The sequence below is a fragment of the Anabrus simplex genome, chromosome 3 (assembly GCF_040414725.1).
Source record: "Anabrus simplex isolate iqAnaSimp1 chromosome 3, ASM4041472v1, whole genome shotgun sequence".
Classification (NCBI taxonomy): Eukaryota; Metazoa; Arthropoda; class Insecta; order Orthoptera; family Tettigoniidae; genus Anabrus; species Anabrus simplex.
The window spans coordinates 157174431-157195086 of NC_090267.1; the positions used below are offsets into that span (position 1 = coordinate 157174431).

The 20656-nt window shown below is 40.9% G+C and overlaps 1 protein-coding gene across 1 annotated transcript in view; it reads right to left on the reverse strand.

Annotated features, from left to right (window-relative positions):
* Positions 1-7955, reverse strand: part of LOC136867130 (trypsin-3) — a 135616-nt gene extending 127661 nt beyond the window's left edge. Inside the window, exons 1-2 of the mRNA XM_068227026.1 lie at positions 7801-7955; positions 2127-2197 (exon numbers count right to left, since the gene is read on the reverse strand). Of these exons, the coding sequence (XP_068083127.1) occupies positions 2127-2197; positions 7801-7936 (207 nt within the window). The 5' untranslated portion in view covers positions 7937-7955. The remainder of the gene's footprint in view (positions 1-2126; positions 2198-7800) is intronic.
* Between the last annotated feature and the right edge of the window lie 12701 nt (positions 7956-20656).

Sequence of the window (20656 nt, forward strand, 5' to 3'; positions counted from 1 at the left end):
AGCTCACGACGACGTTCCATGTTACACCTGTCACATGCACAGCCACTGCTCACAAGGTCTCCTATACAACTGTCGCTGACACAGGTGGCGTGTGGTACGCAGGCAACACACTTGCGCATCAGTGCTCCGTTATCCCATGACATTTGCTCGGTCAGTGTATGTAAAATGTAAAATCACAGTTTACGTAAATGTAATCATTACATATTAACATGGTTTAGTTTAACAGGCGATGTGACCTTAACTATGCCAATAACTACTACACGATCTAGACCAGCATCATGGACATAAAATGATTTCATCTAAGCTTTAATGGTACATCAGACGGAAGATGGATAAGCAGCCTGAATCATTATTAACATTATTATTATCGGAGATTCTGATATTTAGATGTAAGAATTTAACAGTTTAAAATTAAAGTCAATATGTTCCATCATTCTTAATACTGGCAGTTAGCATTTTGCAGCGTTTAATAATTAACGTGGTATTTTTGAATGAAGAATGTTAGAAATACACTTTTAAACTTCAGGATTTCCTCAATATTCCGGTTTAAATTCGGGAAAATAATTAAAGGTACACATACAACTAAAGTGAAACAGCGCGCGTTAACAAACGTTTAAATTGATATGAACGTGCTTAGTCATAAAATGATTGTACAGGCATTTGGTAATCAGTACTAAACGCAACAAATAATTTTGATTTTCCACCTGGCATCACCCATTAAAAGTTTAACACAGATTTATTCCATTTGATTTCAATTATCTTCCTTTCTTTTTACATTTAGTGAGAAAACCACTTTTCAAGAAAATATATGAACTTACGTCATATAAAGCACTCACTTAAAGTTTAACCAAGAACAAGTTCAACAACGTGATTAAAATTCAATTGAATTCAGACAGCGAGCACACACATCATACCTGCTTTCTTCTTATACTAGAGAATGACCCAAAAATTTAATTTGGCGAATTTCATTCTTTCTTTCCTACTTTCTTAAACCGTTCATCCTCCGGGGTTGATTTTCACCCGGGCACAGCGAGGGATCCTACTCTACCGCCTCAAGGGCAGTATCTCGGCGCGTGAGGCATTTGGTCATGGATACAACCAGTCCCTCGCCCAGGCGGCCTCACCTGCTGTGCTGAACAGGGGTCTTGTGGAGCTATGGGTACATTGGAAGGGATAGACAAAGAAGAGGGAAGGAAGCGGCAGTGTCCTTAAGTTAGTTACCATCCCGAGATTTGCATGGGGGAAGTGGGAAACCACGGAAAACCACTTCGAAGATGGCTGAAGACGGAATCGATTCCCCTCTACTCGGTTGACCTTCTGAGGCTGATTGGACCCCGTTCCAGCCTTCGTACCACTTTTCAAATTTCGTGGTAGAGCCGGGAATCGAACCCTGGCCTAAGGGGATGGCAGCTGGTCACACTATCCACTTCACAGCAGAGGCGGACTAACTTCGCTCTTACTTTGCGGAAAATCATATTATCACTTTGTGTTCAGTTTGGCATTTTATTTTGAATATTAAAAACCATAATAGTACAATTTCACATTTATCACAAATCTCTCATCTCATTCGCAACAGGTCATTAAAAAAGAATTATTTTTTTCCTTTGTCAGGGTGATATTCAGATTATCTTGTTTGTAACTATAATATTAAAGCATTCAGGTAATGTCAAAAGATTCACACAAAGGGAGGGTAATGGGAAAGTGTATCCTTCTATATGCTAGGTCATCAGCACTAAAAGTTATGCGAGAAACCACAAAAACCATTGGCGGTGCCGGAATGAGGCGTGAGAGGTAAAATAAATAGTGAGGTACTTTGCCACCGTTTTTTCTCACTGGGCTGGAGGTCCTGTTGCAGCACGACTGACTCTTTTCGTAACATGCAGACACACTAGTCCTGTTCCGAATGCCTTTACACAGCACCACCCACATGTCACCAACTTCCATAATATCACAGCCATAAATGTGACTCAGACTTCTGAGAAAGTTAAATTTTGCCCTGGTCTATGCTAAGAGACTGGTTAAAAAATACGACATCCATCAGGAAATAGCAACAGCCAGATACTATGTGATAAAGACGGATAAAAGTGGCAAAAGCTATTTGATAATAATTATTGTCATTTACTTACCAGATAATTTTCATTGCTGGAGACTTGTTCTCCACCGTAGATCCGACCATCTAGCTGGCTTGCATGGTTCTCTGAAAAATAAATTGTTCGACGCAATATTAGATAAACTAGCATTGCGAACTGAAGTTGACGTTTTGATCCTAGCAAGTTCTCTGGTACTCGTTATGCCCATAAAGAGTTGACTGATGACTGTAGTGGTTTTTCCATCATTACTAGTAATTTAGAGGCGATGAAATCAGGTAGGTTTTCAGTGGCTATGTGACAGAAAAGGGCTAGGACCGGGAAGGAAGTGGCATTTATGTAGTGTAAAAATGGGAAAACAAGGGAAATAATCTCTTGGGTTACCGATGTTCTTCTTCTTCTTTTTGATTGTCTTTTTCCAATTACCTGAGGTCAGAACTTTGTATGGATTTAGTCCGGATCTACAGACAGATGCCTCTCCTGACCCCAACCCTATGTGGAGGGACGTTTTCACTACTTTGGGTTTCTGTCGTGGTTTGTAGAGTGATGTACCGAGCGAGTGACTACGGGGTTGGGATTACGTAGCTGTCAGTTTGCATTGGGGAGGTAGTAGGTTCGAATTTCTCTGTTGGCAGCTCCGTAGATGGTTTTCCGTGGTTTTCCATTTTCAACGCAGGCAAATGGTTGGGCTGTACAGTAATTAAGGCAACGTCACTTCCTTACCACTCCCTGCCCTTTCCTCTTCCATAAGACCTATCTGTGTCTGTTAGACGTAAAACAAATTGTAAACATAAAAAAATAGTGCGATGAGTTGTGTGTTTAGATGAAGTTGTGTATTAAAACAAACACAAACAACTAGTCTCCGAGCCAGATACATTAACTATACGTAGCCGGCCGACAATCGAACCCGGGGCCCCCCGAACTAACGGCCAGCACGCTAACCATTCAGCCAAGGAGCCAGATGTAGAGGTTCAATTAATCTGCAATTCTAACAGTGGAATACGTAGTGACGACAACATGGCTCTATGTACACTACAGCTCATTTTATCGTGATTAGGCTTTGCTTTTAATCTTTCTGAATTAATATATTCCCTGTTGCTCTACTGATATTGTTTGCTGTTACCGTTTGGGCCGAAAGCTTTTCTATTCCCTCTGCACCTGTAGTGTACTGTTATCTTGAAAGATTTCATTGAATAGTAGCTTCAAGGTACTCACTTTTACCTTAGATATCTTTTTTTTTCGTTTGCTTGTGGCTTTACGACCCACCGACACAGGTAGGTTTTATGGCAACGATCCTTAGATGTCTAAAACCGGGATAATGTCGTTATCTCGGATAACGCTCACTTCTGTATTCACCGCATAATTCATTATCTCAATTTACCAAAACTGCGTTTTCGCTTCAGTCTGAATTTGAACCTCAAACGTTTCATACTAACGCACGGGAAACAAATGTCTACGTAGTGCCGCCACTATCGGAATGTAAAAAAAGTTGTGATTTCATTCGGGGTTTGAAAACAATTTGTCGTCAATTATGTCCACTATTGAGCAGAAACGAAGAAGGAAACCAAGAGAATGAAATGTCAGAATATTAATGAAAGTAATAGTCGCTCAGGAACTTGCTAAGTACGGAATGTATTGCGAGCTAGGTTAAGCATTCGCCTGCAATAATTGGAGTGATCTTTTCATGATCTGATTTTATGATTACATGAAGTTGGCTGAACTTAGAAACATATCAATGTCTCATGATTCACCGGCAGACGATTCTGGAGAGGATAAAACAAAAATGAGGCAAATAGGTCCAGTAGAACGGACGGACGGTTTTACCAAAGCTCTTTTCAGTAAACTACTTTAATATAATAATAATAATAATAATAATAATAATAATAATAATAATAATAATAATAATAATAATAATAATAATAACGTTTACCTCTGTGGTGTAGTGGTTAGTGGGATTAGCTGCCATCCCCGGTGGCCCGGGTTCTATTTCTCGCTCTGCCACGAAATTTGAAAAGTGGTACGAGGGCTGGAACGGGGTCCATTCAGCCTCGGGAGGTAAACTAAGTAGAGGGGGATTCGATTCCCTCGTCAGCCATCCTTGAGGGGGTTTTCCTTGGTTTCCCACTTCTCCTCCAGGCAAATGCCGGGATAGTACCCAACTTAACCCTTAAATGCACAGCATTGCATATGTGCAAACGAGAATTCACTTTCTTGTTATTTCCGTTTTATGATTTTACAAGTGTGCATTTTCTTCTAACTTACTGACGAACTCGGCAGGTGCCGCTGGTGTATTAAAAATGTTTCATTTTACGATCTTTCTTGCTAATCGCCCGTAGCGAAGTGTTACCTTTAAACAGTTGAGACAAATCAAATGTTGTTTATCTCAGATAATTCTTGAGCAAGGATATCCGTAAAAATGAAGTATCGCAGTAACTACAGAAATCGTACAGCTTTGCATATACCGGTACGTAAAACATTCAAAGCTCATAACATTTTGGCTGATCAAAATAAATTTAAAAATACTTATTTTGAAACATTTTTTTTTTATTTTTCTAGTAGTACTGTATTACTTTTGGACTGGAAAACTGCCATATTTGAAAGAAATGTGAAATTGTGCATTTAAGGGTTAAGGTCACGGCTGCTTCCTTCCCTCTTCCTCGTCTATCCCTTCTAATCCTCCCTTCCCACTACAAGGCCCCTTTTCAGCATAGCAGATGAGGTCGCCTGGGCGAGGTACTGGTCCTCCTCAGTTGTATCTCCAGACCGAAAATCTCACTCTCCACGACACTGCCTTTGAGGCGGTAGAAGTGGGATCCCCCGCTGAGTCCAAAGGAAAAAACAACCCTGGAGGGTAAAAGGATTAACAAATAATAATAATAATAATAATAATAATAATAATAATAATAATAATAATAATAATAATAATAATAATAATAATAATAATAATAATAATAATAATAATAATAATAATAATAATAATAATAATAATAATGTGTCTGTGTGTATGTTCAGTCCTCAGCCCTAAGGCTGGTTGGATCCTCAACAGCTCTGCCATCTGCCGTCATAGATGGCCCAGGCATCACCGAAGAGGCGTACTAGGGAAGTGAGGAGCGAGGTAGTTTCCCGTTGCTTTCCTCACCGAGCCAGACGTTGCTATTATATATCAGTCTGTCAAGCCCACTTAAATGCATGCATCAACCGAGGCTGTGAGCAACATTTCCTCACCATTTATAGCAGGAACAGGCTGCATAAGGAATGGCATTAGTAGCATCGCTCATACCTCAGTCACTTTCATATTGTCAAAACTGAGGCTATACCAGAAGACATACTGCAGTGTAAACAATAATAAAATAATACTAATAATAATAATAATAATAAGAATAATAATAATTGTACCGGGAAGAAGCGCTGTGGAGATCGTTATCTATCATACAAAACTTGAAACGGTTAGTGCAAGAAGTTGGGACATTGATCAGAAGATGCCACTAATAAATGACAGAGTAATATGTAATTTTAAAGTTTCCTAAACTGACTGGATTTCTTTGTTTTGTTTTGGTGTATCACTTGTAACAACTATTTCAAGAAATTTGGACTTTTCTCCACAGATGTCTCTATTTAAAGAACTGATGTCATGCACTCTGGTACAAAGTCGATTAACTAGAAATTTAAAGAAGTTTTGCGTTTATAGGTTTTCTCAACTGAATTGACTTTCATTAATTTTTACTTTAAGGTTTGCAACATTTCGTTCTCATTTCGCCAGCTTTGGAGACTGGCCTATCACAAATTTTCTGTATTTATTTTTCAGTCAATCAAACGTTTCTTGTACCTATTTTATCTGCGAAAAAATGAGAGGGTGTGTCCAGATTTAGTCCAGAACCTTCTCGAAGCTTCCCCTCGGGTCTAGAATCTGTGGATTTTTCAAGCTAACTTGTCTTATTGATCGTCGAATTACTGAGTGTGTGTGTTAAGAGAGGAGGCGGGGGCTTCAATCTTCGGCAGGCACAATATCAGCTAAGGTAATGGACAACAGTTTTTCCATCTAAGTAGTTATCTCCGCAAGCTGACACGAGAGGAAGGTTCTAATCTTTAACTATTTAACCGCCTGTTTTCTAAAATGTAAACTTCGTCTTTCTCATGTAAAATTTCATGTAAGTCCTAAAGACTTGACTGTAAATCGGGGATAGAGAGTGCGTTACCCTCTCGAATTCCCCTTCAATTTTGCTTAAGGTGACTACGATTTTTTAACTGTATTTGTCCTGTAAATCATAAATTAACTTGTCCTTCTAGTCACCTCAGTAGAGCGGGATTAGCCTCTGCATCGTCGGGCTGCAAGTCCAAGTAGGGTTTTAACCTTTATTTCTAGGAGTGCAAGTGTACACCTTCATACATTTTTCAGTTTGGGCCAGTAACTTAACCTGTTCTTTCTCAGGTAATAATAATAATAATAATAATAATAATAATAATAATAATAATAATAATAATAATAATAATAATAATAATAAAATAAGCGATATATATCATGGTTAGGAAGAGGATATTTTATTGAATTCCTCCTTTGTTTCTACGTTTAGAAATGCGACATGGCGATTATATGTCTATTGAGAGCAACGATCGAAAAATCAGTATTCTCGGAATTAGGAGACGTATTCTTCTCCTCCATAATCTGCAGTGTACGTATTGTAAGACCTATTACTACAATACTGATGACCGGGTAAATGTACAAATCTAAAAACCAACTCAAAAATGTGTTGGTTGCAAGATTCATAAACTAAAATATAAGGAAAGAAACTTTGGCCATAGACACTAGGTGCACCATGTTGGCCTAATTATTCCTGTAAAAGCAGCTACACCTCCAAGTACCTCTCCAAGAACCTAAAGCTGAAGCACCACAATTCCGTAGTAAACACCCTCTGTACTCTACGCCTCTGAGTGCTTCTTGATGAATCGAAAGGACCCACTCAGGCAACTAGAATTTAAAGAGAGAAAGATCTTCAGAAGGATTTTAGGACCAATACGAGAGGAGGATAGCCCCTGCAGGATTAGACACAACAACGAGCTCTACGAACATCAGGAAGTCATAGTCACATGTATGAGTAAAATGCTAATGACCTTCTAGGGGCACATGTCCCGGCTGTAACCCTGCAGGCTAACCAACAAAATCCTCACAGTGACAAGTGGGGGAGAGGCCTCCAAGACCAAGTGGATCACTTCAGAAAAATGAGACTTAGAGGAACTACAGATCTCATCAGAGACCAAAGAGAACCGACCTCAGTACCGACAGGCCATCCTACAGGGAGTTTTCTGACTGTCCCTCACTAGCAAAACAAAAGAGTACAGGGATCACCAGAACTAAGTGGACGGATGGAAGGAAACAGGCACATAGCCAGAAAATGAAAGCGTAGCGAGTCAAGAAAAAGCAGAGAAGACCATAGCTAAGAGTTAAGACTAGCCCCGTGGTCCCTAGTAGTCCAAAACGAACAAAACAATAGAGAAAGAAATCGCTTTATCTGGTACTTTTTCCATCCTAAGGAATCGTATTTCGTTGGGTTAAATGCTCATCTTTGCGTGAATCTTCCACGAGAAAAATGAAACATTATCCCGTATTGTGCATTTGTAACGTCAGGTTGTTCCCTACTACACAAAATTATTTCACGCCACTCCAGAATAACGTTTGGGAAGCTGTAACCAATGGTTTCGCTTAAAAATTTCTTACCTGCTATTCCAAGATAAACCGCCAGGAGCACTACAGACAAAATCATGCTGAACATGTTTGCGGACGTTATCTCTCGGACGAATACTGCACAGAAATTAGAGCTTATGCCTGACTTAAATGTTTCACACAAAGTCATAAAAGGATTTCTGGAGATACTATATTGTGAAACATGCCTTAAAAGCCCATAACTTAAACAATTAAAACGACTCCGCTTCAAAAATAATTCTTCCGTCGTGAGCACTTAAGTATTAAATTCCTTTCTATTTTGCAAGTAACTAATATTTTTAAATTTCACAGGACCACGACTTTGGCGAGAGATAGCCTTTTAACATGCTTCTTTTTACAACCGTATAGTTTAAGTTCGTGGAAACGTGAGTCGTAATGGATTACCTATTCTTTCCAAGGCACGTTACATATTCTATGATCTATATACAGTAGTATTTCGTGAAAACTTGAGTCCTAATTCATAATTTATTCTTTCTAAGACATGATTTTTTTATATTGATCTGTCTATAAAATTTTCTGTGAGCGTATTTCGAATTTATGTTATTTATGTTATTGGCTTTACGTTTGACGTTTGACTAACTACTTTTACGGATTTCAGAGACGCCGAGGTGCGGGAATTTAGTCCCACAGGAGTTCTCTTACGTCTCAGTAAATCTACCGACACACGGCTGACGTATTTGAGCACCTTTAAATACCAGCGGACTGAGCCAGGATCGAACCTGCCAAGTAGGGGTCAGAAGGCCAGCCTCCGTCTGAGCCACTCAGCCGGGCAATTTTTACACATATTTTGCTTTTATGTACAGATGCATACCTATAATGATAAATTCCACCTTAAATCTCCTTTCTCTCCGTTTGTTGAAATTAAAATCAAATATGCAAGAGTGACTGAAATGAAAGTTCGAACTTTAATAGAGAGCATTTCGGAAATAAAACAATGATTTTAAGAAAATGGAGGACTTCTGAAGGGGGCCTCTAAGTGATGTTTAAATACTAATTGTCAGTTTTCCGAAAAAGTGCATGTAGCAAAAGTGACTTTGACTTAATTACTAAACCTCTTGTTGTGAAACATAGGACGGTGACAAGGTTTCGCCATCTGGTTCTGTGATGTGCCCGGTGTTTCAGCTTTTAACATGTGTACCCAAGGTACTCACTCTCTATCTCCACAGAGCACTTGGATGTCTTCTTAGGCCTTTTTCTCCTCCTCTGGCCCTGAGGATTCCACTCGAGAGCTTGTTTTGCTGTTCTGTCGTCAGCTCTACGCCGAGCATTACCAATCCACTACCACATGCTTTTCTTCATCTGCTGTTCAATCGGTAATTGCTACGTTCTCTTCCGCAATTCCTCATTTGACACTACTTCTGGCCAGTACATCCCTAGGATGTTCCTAAGACATTTGTGGCTGAATCTTCTGTGTCGAAGACTTGGTCACTTTACATGTTTCAGTCGCGCAAAGCAGCACAGATTTAAAACTGCTATTAAAGATCCGCAGTTTTGTTCTCATACTGTGATCCTTAGATTTCGATATGGGGCGGAATGTTGCGAACGCACCCTTAGCTGTGTTCCAACGACATCTTACGTTACATCTTCATCTGACCCTCCGTTCACTGTTACAATGCTTTTTCAGATAGCAGAAGCTGTCCACTCTCTCTATAACCTGACCTTCCAGTTGCAAAGGTGTATTTTTTCGGTTTCCCAATCGAATTTCCTTTGTCTGCTTAATGTTAATACGAAGTCCAACTTCCTATGCTTCAGTTTCCTGGTTTTCAGCTTAATTTCCATCTCTCTACACGTATGAGCAAGTTTTCATTGGCAAAGTCTGAATCGTCCAATCGTTGAGCAAGATTCCACTGGATTCGCAGTCATCAGTTCATTGTGCTTCTTATGACGTAAGTAGGGTTCAGAAGTTTATGACCTAAATAAGTTTTTTTAACTTGCTTTAAGTCACACCGACACAGATAGGTCTTATGGCGACGATGGCACAGGAAAGGCCTAGAAGTGGGAAGGAAGCGGCCGTGACCTTAATTAAGATACAAATGGGACACCGCGGGAAACTATCTCATCCATAGTCCACATCAAACCTCTGACGTGATGCACCAATTGATGTCTTCTTGACACACATCCTAGGGATATCTATCAATCGCGCCAAGTCGGTCCTGAACCCCGCTCCAGTTCTCAGCTATCTCGGGGTGACTATCGATATCGCAGCTGAGGAAATCGCCGTGAATCACTTCACACAGCAGCATGCCCTCTCCGTTGTGCACGCGCCGCTTACCTTCACCCACTATCAGCTCCAGCAGGTGGCAGGGTACTTCTCATGGCTCAGCTGGGTCATGGGTTGGCCCGCCTTCCTCAGCAAACACATCCTCGCTGGCGAATTCTTCTGGGTTCGACGGTTGCTCACCCCCGACTTCATCTTGACGTTCAGAGACATGATACCCGGCAGCCGCAACGTGGATATCTACACCAACGCCACACCCTGGTCCATAGCAGTGGTGGGCCCGGCATTCCATCAAGCGTGGGGGCAGACCTTCGCAGCCAGAGCTCGGATCAACGTGGCGGAGACTGCTGCCACCATCCTCGGGCCGCTCCACTTCTTGCAAGATTCTCCGCATCTTCTTGTCAACTCTGTTCATGTGTACAGAGACAGCTCCGTTGCCCGGTACACCCTCTAGTCCCGGTGCGGAGCTGGTCTGCATGCAACCAACTTTGTACTTGTATTATACATTGAACTAATAAAGCTACCAGCACGGAGATCGGTAACCCTCTCGTGGTACCCCATCGCCTCTGCCGATAACCTGGCGGACGCTCCTTCCCGGGAAGTGCTTTCAACGATACACAGTGGGGTTCCAACCCACTATCTCCCATGGCAGTGGGCCCCTAACCGCACGGCCAACTCGCCCGGTCAGCCTAAAGAAGTAAAAAGTACCCTATGCAAGCAATTATACCCTAAAACAAGCTAAATATGACCTAAAATATGAAATATGAATTAATTAAGCATTTGGGGGACATGTAGCAAGTACTAGAGAATTACTAACATTAAACATGCCAAAAGGTGATTAAGAATAATACACCAGACACATTTAACCATGCAAACTGACATAGCTACTGTAGGTAAGTTAAAACTTGATGCATTCGCTCAGTATCATAGCCCTTAGGCGGAGTTCTCACTCAACGATATATTACCATGAATTTTGGTATCTGTCCGCGTACGTTCGACAATCATCTCTTTCTCGGAACCATGCCTTGTAGACCTGAGTCCCATCTGTTTCGGGGAAAGAAAAATACATCTACTACAGTATTAGAAACCTTGTCTATGCAACTCGACGAAGATAACACGTACTTTGTTGACATCGGTGAGTCATTTTAAACAAACATCTCAAAATAAAACCAAATATGACCTTATATCATTAAAATGAGTAAAATATGACAAAAGCAATAAGAATAGTCGAAATATGCATTTTTATGCAACATGCTTTAAAAGGGGTCAGGGACTCATCAGTCACAGCTTCTTTTCCTTTCTCAATTGAGCCCGTATGGACTTCATGTTAACAACCAATCTCATTTCCAGTGTCTGTGCCTTGTTCGTCTGCTGGCTTTGACCCCCTGCCAGTATCTTTCGTGCTCATCGATCAGCGCTTTCTTCCGCTCCTCTCGTAAAGGGCCTTTCCGTCTTCTGGGTTTTGTCTCCTTCACAAAAACCTGCTAGCTTTTCACCATCCTTCTGAAACTAGCTCTGTCATTGATTTTATCCTCCGTAATGCCACCTCTCTCAGATCTTTCTCACAGTCTTGGAACCATCTCAACTTAGATGCCTTTGGTTTTAGAAAACTCCAGATTTTCTTTGTGAGACGGTCATTATTCATACGCAAGATGTGCCCATAAAACAACAACCTTCTCTCTCAAATTGTTGTTGTTATCGGTTCCATCTTGCTGTATACTTCTTTATTGGATTTCAGTTGAACCTGCCCGTCAATCCATCTGTTGCCCAAGATCTTACATAGTAGCTTACGTTCTCTTTTATGAAGTTGATTGACTTGTCCTTTCCGATTCATGGACAGGGTCTCTGAAGCATATAAGCCTTCTGGTCTTACAGCAGTGCTGTAATGTCTTAATTTAACTCCGAAACTCAGCATCTGATTATTACAGATTTTGGGTAAAATGACCTCAGGAGAGAAATATGTATTTTCCTTAACATCCGAACCTTAGCTATAAGGAACACTATAGATGAAGCTAGACATCCTTGTAACACACCAGTCTTGGTTCCGTCAGACGGCCTTTATGTTCCACCTGGCATGTATACTTATCATACATGCACTTACGCAGAATGCTGAAGATCTCCATTGCTCTCCAGATCTTAGTCCTAAAAATATTATAGAAGGCCCTTTCAAAGTCAATAAACAGCACATACAAAGAAGACTGGTATTCTACTGCTTGATTTGCAATTATCCGTAAGATATTGATCTGATTGTCACAGGAATGGCACTCTAGGAACCCAGGCTACTCATTTCTCAGCGTACTGTCTACATAAGCTCTAATACTGCCGAGAATGACTCGTGAAAGAACCTTGCAAGGCACAGAGAGCAATGTAATACCATACCAGTAGTCACAAACATACAGGTCCCCTCTCTTCGGAAGTTTGGTAAGCAGCCCTTTGTTCCATTCTTTCGGGAAAGTCTCCTTTTCCCAGGTAGCAGAAACAATTGTACGCGAACGTTGTTGCAAAAAAATATGTCGAACATTTTTCTTCAATTCGCTTTCGATAACACGGCCCATGACAGATGCACCTTCACAAAGCTTTTCTCCTACCGTTCACTCTGAAAAGTAATAATAATAATAATAATAATAATAATAATAATAATAATAATAATAATAATAATAATAATAATAATAATAATAATAATAAAAATAATAATAATTGTTCCGGGGCATCTGTGGAACGCAGAGGTGAAAGAAGGTGCGGGCTTGAATGGGTCTAACTAAAATGTCAAGAATTGAATTAAAACTTTAACAAAGGTAATATTTATTTCAATATAAAACACTTAACAAATTTCCACAAGGAAAAAATAACAGTCAGGTACAATAACAATTAGGAAAATTCAAGACTATTGAACCTTACAGATCCTGGGCTCCAAGCCCCTCGCTTTACAAATTCCTGAGCTCCCAGCTCAAATTTACAAAAGAGCAAAATTTATTCAAGGGCAGAAATCCCCTAATTCACAGAGCACTTGCTCCCAAACTACAATATCTGGCCTTCCAGAGGCACTCTTTACAGTTACGAAGCTTTGAAAAAGAGCTAACAGGCTCGCAGTTTTCCAGGCTTACTCGAGTCACCATCAATTTACAATCACTGTCCTCTCAAGCCACAACTTACAATTTGAAACAGGTGTATCTCGTACTCAACCTATAGGGCCTTTGCGAAAAGAACAGGTTAAGTAAATGGCCCGAAACACAAACTTAATGGAGGCGTACTGCGCTCCAAAGTAATGAACACTTTAAAAACCTAAAGGGCTCTAGGCCGATGAAATAGGGGCTATTCCCAAACTACTGAGGTGACTCGTATAGAAATTACTTTAACACACTACCGGAGGAAAAACAGTTACAAAACGTAGTCACCTCAAACCAAGATGAAGAGGAGCTCGAGAGGGTACATCACTCTCTATCCCCGATTTACAGTTAAAGATTTTACGAAGTTTTTACTTTAGCCGAAAGAAGATTTACATTTTAGAAAAGTTGGTTACATAGTCAAAGATTCGGACCTTTCCCCCGGGCTAAACTGCGGAGGTATCAAGAAAAAATAAAGTCATGTGGCCATTACCTTGTAGATGTTCTGGTTGCCGACGGAAGAGGCCGCCCGCCTGCTGCTTAACACACACATTCATAGAGATGACCATCAATTGGCCAAGAAACGTGAAAGGCCGCAGTTTATAAACCGTCAGGGAAGGTTTGAGATCATTCAAGATTAAAATAGCCACACCCTCTCAATTTTATTGGTGGATTTCAAAAGTAACACTCAAAATCGAACAGGAAGCCTGTGATAGGGGGGAAATTAATTACAGAAAATATTCATTGGCCAGATTCAAAACTGGCGGAAAGGAAAAGGAAATATTGCCAACCCAAAGGTAAATGAACATCATTCAGTTACAAAAAGCGAGAAATACCAAACTTCTTTAAAATATAACTTCTTAAACCTTGCACCAGGGTGCGTGATCATAGTTTTTACTAGTGTCATCTATGGAAGAGTGTCCAAATTTCTTGATGAATGGCAAACAACACAAGGAGAAATTCACTCAGTTTAGGCAACTGCACAATAACAACATTACATCACATTTCTGTGATGACATGTTCTGAATAAATTTCTAAGTTGGTGTAGTTTCAGCTTCACTGTTTTACCAATAGAGGAGTACACTTAGGCGCTGAATTTGAATGCGCGGCGTTGGGGTGTACCTCCCGGTACAACAACAACAACAACAACAACAACAACAACAATAATAATAATAATAATAATAATAATAATAATAATAATAATCATAATAATAATAATAATAATAATTGTACCGGTTGGTACACCTATACGCCGCACATTTGAATATTCCGCCTTAAAATACTCCTCTACAGCTGAAACTCTGAACTTTAAAACTGAATTAATTCAACCGTTTATCAGCAGATGTCACTATGTTAATTTCGAATTGTTTTTGTTTACTAATTATCAAGAAGTGTGGACATTCTCTCACAGATGTCTCTACCAAAACTATGATCATGCACCCTGGTGCGAAGTGAAGGAACTTTTCTTGAAGATATTTTGTATTCATAAGTTTGTTTTTACTAAATGTTGTTCTTTCATCTGTGGGTTGGCAATACTAATATTTCTTTCCGCCGGTTTTGAAATTAGCCAATCGTAAATTTCTGTCATTAATTTTCAGCCAATGGCGTCTTTCTTTACCAATATCGATGTGTAACTGTAAGCTACCCAATAAACGACTGTGGGTGTGTCTTAATCATTCATGAAAGGTCTCGAATCTTCCCCGAGAGTATAAAAACTGCTGATTTTCCTGGCTCTCCGCCACTCGCACAATATCTAGCTTAGTGTATGGAAGTATAGCAGGAGGCGAGAACCGCCTCTTTCATCCGCCAGCAGCTCTTCTACAAGGTAATGGCCGTTTAACATCTTTATTTTGCTAGCTCAGCAGTTTAACCATCGGGGAAGGTCCGAAATCTTTTCAATGTAACCTTCCTGTCTGAAAATGTAAATTAGTGCCGGCTCGGGTAAAATTTTCATATTACTTTAACTATAAATCGGGGATAGAGAGTGCCTTACCCTCTCGAGCTCCCCTTCCTTTTGTTTTGAGGTGACTACGTTTGTAACTGTTTTCCTTCGTTATGTAATGTCTTAAATTTTTGTTGTACGAGTCACCTCCATAGTATGGGAATATTCCCTGTGTAATTGGCCTAGCGCCACTTAGATTTTAACAAGTTTCATGTAAGAGTGCAAGTTCTCGCCTCCATTCCTTTTGTATTTAGGGCCGTTTAAATTAACCTATTATTTTTACTTAAGGCCCAATAGAATGGGTACAAGGTACCCCTGTTCATTTGTAAGTGTGCCTTGAGAGGCAGGCAATGCGAATGTTGTTGTGGCCTTTGAAAGGCGTGAGAAATTGAGAGCGGGTCAGCTCTTTCTGATGTGATAAAGTGCCTCTAGGAGGGCCGATATGGTTTTTGTAGCTTATGCTCCTGGTATGAAGGGGTTTTCTGCCCTTGGAACTGTATTGTAACTTGGTATTGTTGAGCTAAAAGCTGAAAGATTGTGAAATTTGGGCCTCAAGCCCAGAACTTGTAACGGTCCCGAAACTTGTGCTTTAGTTTGTAAAATTGTACCTGGTACATGATTATTGGATTGTTGTTGATGGTTCTTGTTAATTTTTTTGAATTCTATGCTAAAATCGTTAAGTTTTGAAAATATAACCTTTATTGAAATTTTAATTCATCTTTCGACCTTTGTAGTTAGACCCATTCCAGCCTGCACCTTCTTTCACCTCTGCTGTTCCACAGATACCTCGGAACAAGTGGTAGAAAGCGTGGTTGAATGGGTCTCATTTTAGCCCTTTTTGACGGCTAAATATTGCTTTTGTTTTGAACTCTAACAATTTTCTCAGTCGCTGGAATTTTTCGATTTTTCTAAATTTGTAAAGTGTCTGTCATCATGTCCGGCCCTCGCGATGTCCTACACCCCGGCTATTTGCGAAAGGAAGAATTGATTTACGAATTAACTATTAGAAATGGTCAGTCTGGAAGCACGGTTGCGGCCGATACAGTTAGTTTTTTTGAAGGGGGTAATCTATCACCTAATCAACTTAAACGTGTACAAGCTAGATTGTTCCATTTTTAAAATAGGGTTACTGATCTATTGTCTCTTAAGTTAAATGACATTCAAGAGAAGGAATCTAGTGCTCTTCTCGAAAACCTTTCTAAATTGTCCAGTAAGGTTAGCCTATTGTTAACTGGGGCAGTATCCCGCAAAACCGACCAATCCACGGTGGTAAATGCAGTAAGTGAGGAGGATTCCTCCAAGGGAGAAGAACGTAGGAAATCCGTGGGAGTCCAACAAACATCTGCCCCATTAGAAACTGAGTCCGGTCGTCGCACATCCATTCCACCCTTTGTTTTGAATAATGCAGTTTCTGAAACAGCTTCTTCGCCCCCTAGGCCTTTACCCGTTATGTCACCCGGCTTCAGCAGTTTGCCCCTTCCTTTAGCAATGTTGCTCAGGGGTATTTCTAAATTTTCCGTTAACTCTACTAATGAGGTCGTTGCATTTTTAAGATTTTTAGTTGAGTTTCAGGATCAGGCTCTTGTTTCTTCTCTTTCTCCGTGTAAAATCCTTCAGATTATTTACCCTTATTCCATTGGTGTCCTCTCAGACAAAATAGTAAGAACCATTGCTGAACAATCATCTATTGAAGACTTCCATGCCCACCTGCTAGCTAACTTCATCCCGGCTAGGGCAAGGTCCTCTCTAATACAGAAATACTATTACAGAGTACGACGATCGGATGAAAACCTGGCAGACTTCATCCAAGACATTAAATTCTACACGAGGGTATTTGCTATTCACTTTCCCGAAGACCAAATTGTGCACGGTATTGTAGAAGGCATTTCCCCATCATATAGGTCATACTTGTGTTTCGCGTCGCGTCCTCAAACTTTTGTTGAGTTAGGGGCTATGGCTGTATCAGCAGAAGGAGTTAAATATGCGGACACATTACGTGTCGCGAAGGAGCCCCCTCCATCTTCAAGTAATGTTCGACCTCCACCTCGCCGAACCGTCACACCCCGCAAATATTATGCTTGTTGGTCGCCTGACCATCTTCGGAACAAGTGCCCCTTGATTAGACCCAATGGGACAAGGAATGGAGCAGGGTCATCCCAAGGCTGTTTGAAATGCGGCTCGTTTTCCCATATAGCCAAGAATTGCCCGAATACTAATAGCACCCCCTCCTGCTCAACTTCTGGTGCAACTTCCAACATTACCAATAATCAAAAGTGACTAGTGGCATCGGCTGAGTCGGCGTGCCCACCTTCTTCAGGCTCAGCCCCGGTTAAATCCGATCAAATCTCAGGGAAAACTCAGTCTTCTAATTTATCATTTGAAGGTCCCAAGGAATGTCTTAGGATTGCTGCGGGTACCCCCGCACCGGTTCCATTTCTCAAAATTGAATTGAATGATGAACCTGTAACAGCTCTATTAAATACTGGCAGTGTGTGTTCCATTATTTCGGCCGAGTGGTACTCCAAATTAAAATCTGATTGTAAACTTCCTGATTATTGTTCGTCTTTGGTTCAATGCATTTCGGCAAACTCGTCTCCATTAGAAATTCTAGGTTTCCTATATGCCAAAATTGAAATTGCTAAATTCACTTGGAAGGTTAAACTGTTGGTGGCTAAGCACTTGTCTTGCCCCATTATATTTGGAGGTGATTTCATGTCTCACTCCGGTCTTGTGCTCGACATTCAGAGCAAGTCGTGCACCTTCAAGTTTGCTTGTAATCGTAAAATCCCATTATTGAAATGTAATTCTGTATCATGTTCATCTGTTTCGCCTACCCAGGATGAGATGTTGTTAGACCTTAGACATCTACCTGTGGAGCAGGCTGAGAGTATTCGTAAGTTGTGTCAGTCGTTTCCAGATGTTTTCTCTGAGACTCTTGGTGTTACTGACCTTATCGAATACAAGATTGAGGTTACGGATTCAATTTCAGTCCGATTTCCACCTTATAGGCTATCTCCACCCAAAATGAAGGCTCTGAAAGAGATTATTGATCAAATGGTAAAAGACGGTATAATTCGACCCTCTAAGTCGGCGTATTATCGCCTATTTTTCTAGTTCCGAAACCACAAGGTGGCTTCAGGCCTGTGATTTACTATAGGGCTTTAAATCGGAAGTTGGTGTTACAATCTGTGCCCCTTCCAGACCTTCACTCTTGTTTTTCATGGTTTCGAAAAGCTAAGTTCTTCACCATCTTAGACCTCAATCAGGCTTATAATCAGATACCTCTGGCTGAAGAACCTAAACATCTTACAGTGTTTGCCACGGATTGGAACTTGTATGAGTACAACCGCGTGCTTTTCGGGCTCCCCACGGGAGCAGCTGTGTTAACGAGACTGGTACATAAGGTCTTCTCTGACATCAAGTTTGAATACTTATATCATTATCTTGATGATGTCGTATTTTCTGAGACCTTTGAAGAACATCTAGATCATCTGAAAGAGGTCCTTAATCGCCTTCGTAAGGCAGGGTTAACGGTGAAGTTGTCCAAGTTTGCTTTCGCTAAGCCTTCCATGTCATGTCTGGGGCATATTGTGTCGCCCGATGGTGTCGCAGTAGATCATTCTAGAACACAGGCCATTCGTGATTTTAAACCTCCTAAGGACATCAAAGGTATTGCCCGATTCATTGGCACGGTGAACTTCTTCAGGAAATTTATTCCTAACTTCGCTAATAGAGCGGCGCCCTTTAACTTACTTCGTAGGAAAGGCGTCGAAATTGAGTGGGGGCCTTCTCAACAAGCCGATTTCCAAGATCTCAAATTAGCTCTGTGTAATGCCCCTGTTCTTGCCATGCCTGATTACTCGAAGGAATGTATCGTCCAAACCGACGCGTCGTCGTCGGCGGTGGCTGCAGTCCTTCTTCAAGTGACTGAACTAGGGAGGCGACCCATCGCCTATGCGTCTAGAACTTTATCGGCTCAAGAAGCCAAGTATTCCATTTATGAACTTGAAGGTTTGGCAGTCTTATTTGCACTAGAAAAGTTCCGCCTCTATCTGGAACATGTCAAGTTCGACTTGGAGACAGATAACCAATCCTTAAGTTGGGTCTTAGCTAGGCCGCGTCGTACTGGTCGTATAGCCCGCAGGGCCATCAGAATTTCTGCCTTCCAGTTTGATGTTAGGCATATAAGAGGCTCTGAAAATGTCGTGGCCGACGGACTAAGCCGTATGTTTTCTAATGATGTAGAGCCCTGTGAACAGGAAGACAGTTCTTCACTTCCCGAGTCCATATCTCCTGGTGTAAATGCCATTCTAACCGATGCTCCCATGTTGTTTTTGATATCGAAAAATATCAACGTGAAGATGAAAGTTGTAGTTCCAGCTGTTCTTGTACCTATGATCTTCAAGTAATACCATGAGACCCCATTAGGGGGGCATTTAGGCATCTTCAAAACTCGAGAAAAGATCAGAAAAATGTTCATTTGGAAAGGTATGGACGGTGAAATCCGTGAATTGGTAAAGGCTTGTAAACCTTGTTTGCTTAGTAAACCCACCATGTCCACTAATCTAGGTCTTCTGTCCTCCCATCAAGCGTCGCGCCCCATGGAACGCCTCTATATCGACTACGTATGGCCCTTCCCCCAATCAAAGGGGAACACCAATAAATTCATTCTTGTGTGTGTAGATGGTTTCACAAGATTTTCCTAGTTATTTCCCACTAAGCTGGCTACCGCTCAGTCCACTATTTCTTGTTTAAATTCCATCTTTGCTTCCTTTGGTCCGTGTCAATATATTGTGTCTGATAATGCTAAAGCGTTTACCTCAAATCTCTTTCGGAAATTCTGTTTCGATATGTCCATCTTTCATGTGACTACATCGGCGTACCATCCTCAACCATCTTTGGCTGAACGGGTCAATCGTAATCTGAGGTCGGCTCTTATTGCCATCATCACGATGATCATTCCAGGTGGGACACATCCCTGCATTGGTTAGCCTTCGCCTTGAATTCGGCGGTTCATGAATCTCATAAGTTTACTCCAGCTTCCTTGATGTTTAAGTTTGTACCCAACACGCCGCTCTCTAACCTGTGGTCTCTTAGTGATATTCTACCCGAGACAATAGATCCAGATAATATTATAGATCTTTGGAAGAAGGCTAAGGCCAATCTTAAAGTTTCTCATGAAAAGGTTAGGGAAAGATATGATCGTGGACGGAGGCCCAGCAATATAAAAATAGGAGATCAGGTAATGGTCAATGGTAATTGTTCCCGCGGGCAAGCTTGCCCCCAGATTTCATGGGCCGTGTATCATTTTAGATTTTCTAACTCCAGTAAGGTCATTAGTGAGCAACCCAGCCACCGAGAGGATCTTTAGGGTTCACCTGCCTCAGGTGAAACCCGTCTAATGTAATTGTTAATTTGCCATCTGTGTCTTGCAAGGGTGTAAAGGTTATATTTTCTATTAATGTTAGGTCTTCTGCCCTTTGTTTTCTCATCTGCTCTGTATAGATATGTACAACCTTCTCCTATGGTCACTCTGCTGTCTCTTCCTTGCGGCCATTACCAAGCTGCTAAACCGTACCAGTGGCT